Source organism: Egretta garzetta, unplaced genomic scaffold (genome assembly GCF_000687185.1).
Source record: "Egretta garzetta isolate BGI_Z169 unplaced genomic scaffold, ASM68718v1 scaffold16, whole genome shotgun sequence".
NCBI lineage: Eukaryota > Metazoa > Chordata > Aves > Pelecaniformes > Ardeidae > Egretta > Egretta garzetta.
In genome coordinates this window covers 4,076,813-4,078,409 of record NW_009260022.1, presented here as the reverse complement: position 1 = coordinate 4,078,409, position 1,597 = coordinate 4,076,813, and the positions used below count along the sequence as shown (strand labels likewise).

General features: G+C 47.1%; 1 protein-coding gene across 1 annotated transcript in view; it reads right to left on the bottom strand.

Moving 5' to 3' along the window:
• Nucleotides 1–957: 957 nt before the first annotated feature.
• The window catches only part of METAP1D (methionyl aminopeptidase type 1D, mitochondrial), a 27,336-nt gene continuing 26,696 nt past the window's right edge, over nt 958–1,597 (bottom strand). Inside the window, 4 exon segments of the mRNA XM_035896255.1 lie at nt 958–1,104; nt 1,106–1,133; nt 1,135–1,209; nt 1,493–1,544. Coding sequence (XP_035752148.1) covers nt 958–1,104; nt 1,106–1,133; nt 1,135–1,209; nt 1,493–1,544 — 302 coding nt within the window.

The following is a 1,597-nucleotide window of genomic DNA, read 5'->3' as shown; positions in this document are numbered from 1 at the left end:
CCTGCTCTCTGCCCCTCACCCCAAATAACCCAAGCCCTTTGCACTTGGAGGCTGTGCTTGGCCCCTTCCAGGGTCACAAACAAGCCACGGGACTTTTATTAAATACTCACCAGGTAACACACAGAAAAGACTATGTCCAGAGCCGGCCCTTCAAGCTGCTTTTTCTGTCCCCTGCAGCAACTTATGCAGCACCCATTCCCCTGCCGAAATTACAGAAACCCCGTCTCTGTCCCAAGTGAAACTGGAAATCCCAGAAGCACAGCGAGTCCCTCCACTCCTTGCTCCACCTTTAGGCTTCTTCCACCAGTTTAGAGAGGATTTCTGCTCCCTCTGAGGTAATCACAACGGTATGTTCAAACTGCGCTGATCTGAAATGTACATTTAGCAGTTATTAGGGGGCAAATGCATCCACCACGCCTGTAAAACTCACCCTTTTTTTCTTTTTTTTTTTTTTTTTTTTTTTTTGTTGGCTGTCAGTGATCAGCTCCACGGCTTAGGAAAGATCAAAAAATAAAATCAGGCACCTTTTATTGTCTACAGAAACTGCAGTCCATTTATCCTTCAGAATCTTAAATTCAGGGGATCCTTCCATTATTATTGGCTCTGCAACAAGAAAACCAAAATGTATTCTAAAGTTAGTCGCACTCCCATGTGGGCTGTGAAGCAAGCAAGAAGGGGTGGGGGGTGGGGGGTGTCCCAGCAGGTAGCTCCCCTTCTGCCCAGGTCCCATCCTCCCTGGGCCGGCACTCTCTTGCAACACTAAAATGTGAAGTAAAGAGGTAGGAAGTTGCCCATTCCTCTTTTGTAAAAGCAGGGAATTTTAATCAAGCTTTAATTAAGACCCCGTGGATAATAACCAAAGCACCAACCACACTTACAAACAGCAGATAGTTTTAAATATTTGAATTTTTTAAACAGGCTTAAAATGTTCATTAAATCAGCAAAACAACAATTTTCTTATTTCCCTCTAATTGCCGCGCCATTTAGCCACGCAGTGAGGAAGAGGGCTTTTCCCCCACCGGCTCTCCAGGATTGGCATTTAGCGCGTTCCGTCTGCGGGGCGAGGCTCTGAGCGGGTACCGGCGCTGCGGTCCCCAGACCCAAACAGCAGCTCCGGCAGGCACCAAGCGACAGGAGAGCCACCGGGCAGCTTCGGGGCACAACTGCATCCTCCTCATCCTCCCCAGCCCGGGTGTGCCGGCTGAGCCTCTCTGCCTTGCCAAAACCAGGCGGCAAACATGTCGTTTAGTAAGGTTTATTATATACATTTCATTTTCCAAATCTTAGCATTTGGAAGCTATTTCACCCCACTGGCTCCTTAATGCGGTTTTGCTTTTTTTTTTTAATGATGTTTTAATCTGCTTCCGAAGGGGTCAGTGCCGCCGCCGTCCCCGTAGCTGCACGGGTATTTCTATATCCCAATAAAGAGATGGTACGGATCTGGGCTGCTTTGTGTGCACTTTTTTTGAAGACAACCATAGCAGAGAGGTACTAACCTATTGTGAACGCCATTCCCTCTTCCATTAACAGATCACTGTCATTGGCTACGAAAGAAAATAAAAACGCGTTTATGGCTGTTGGGGCTTTTTTCTTTTTT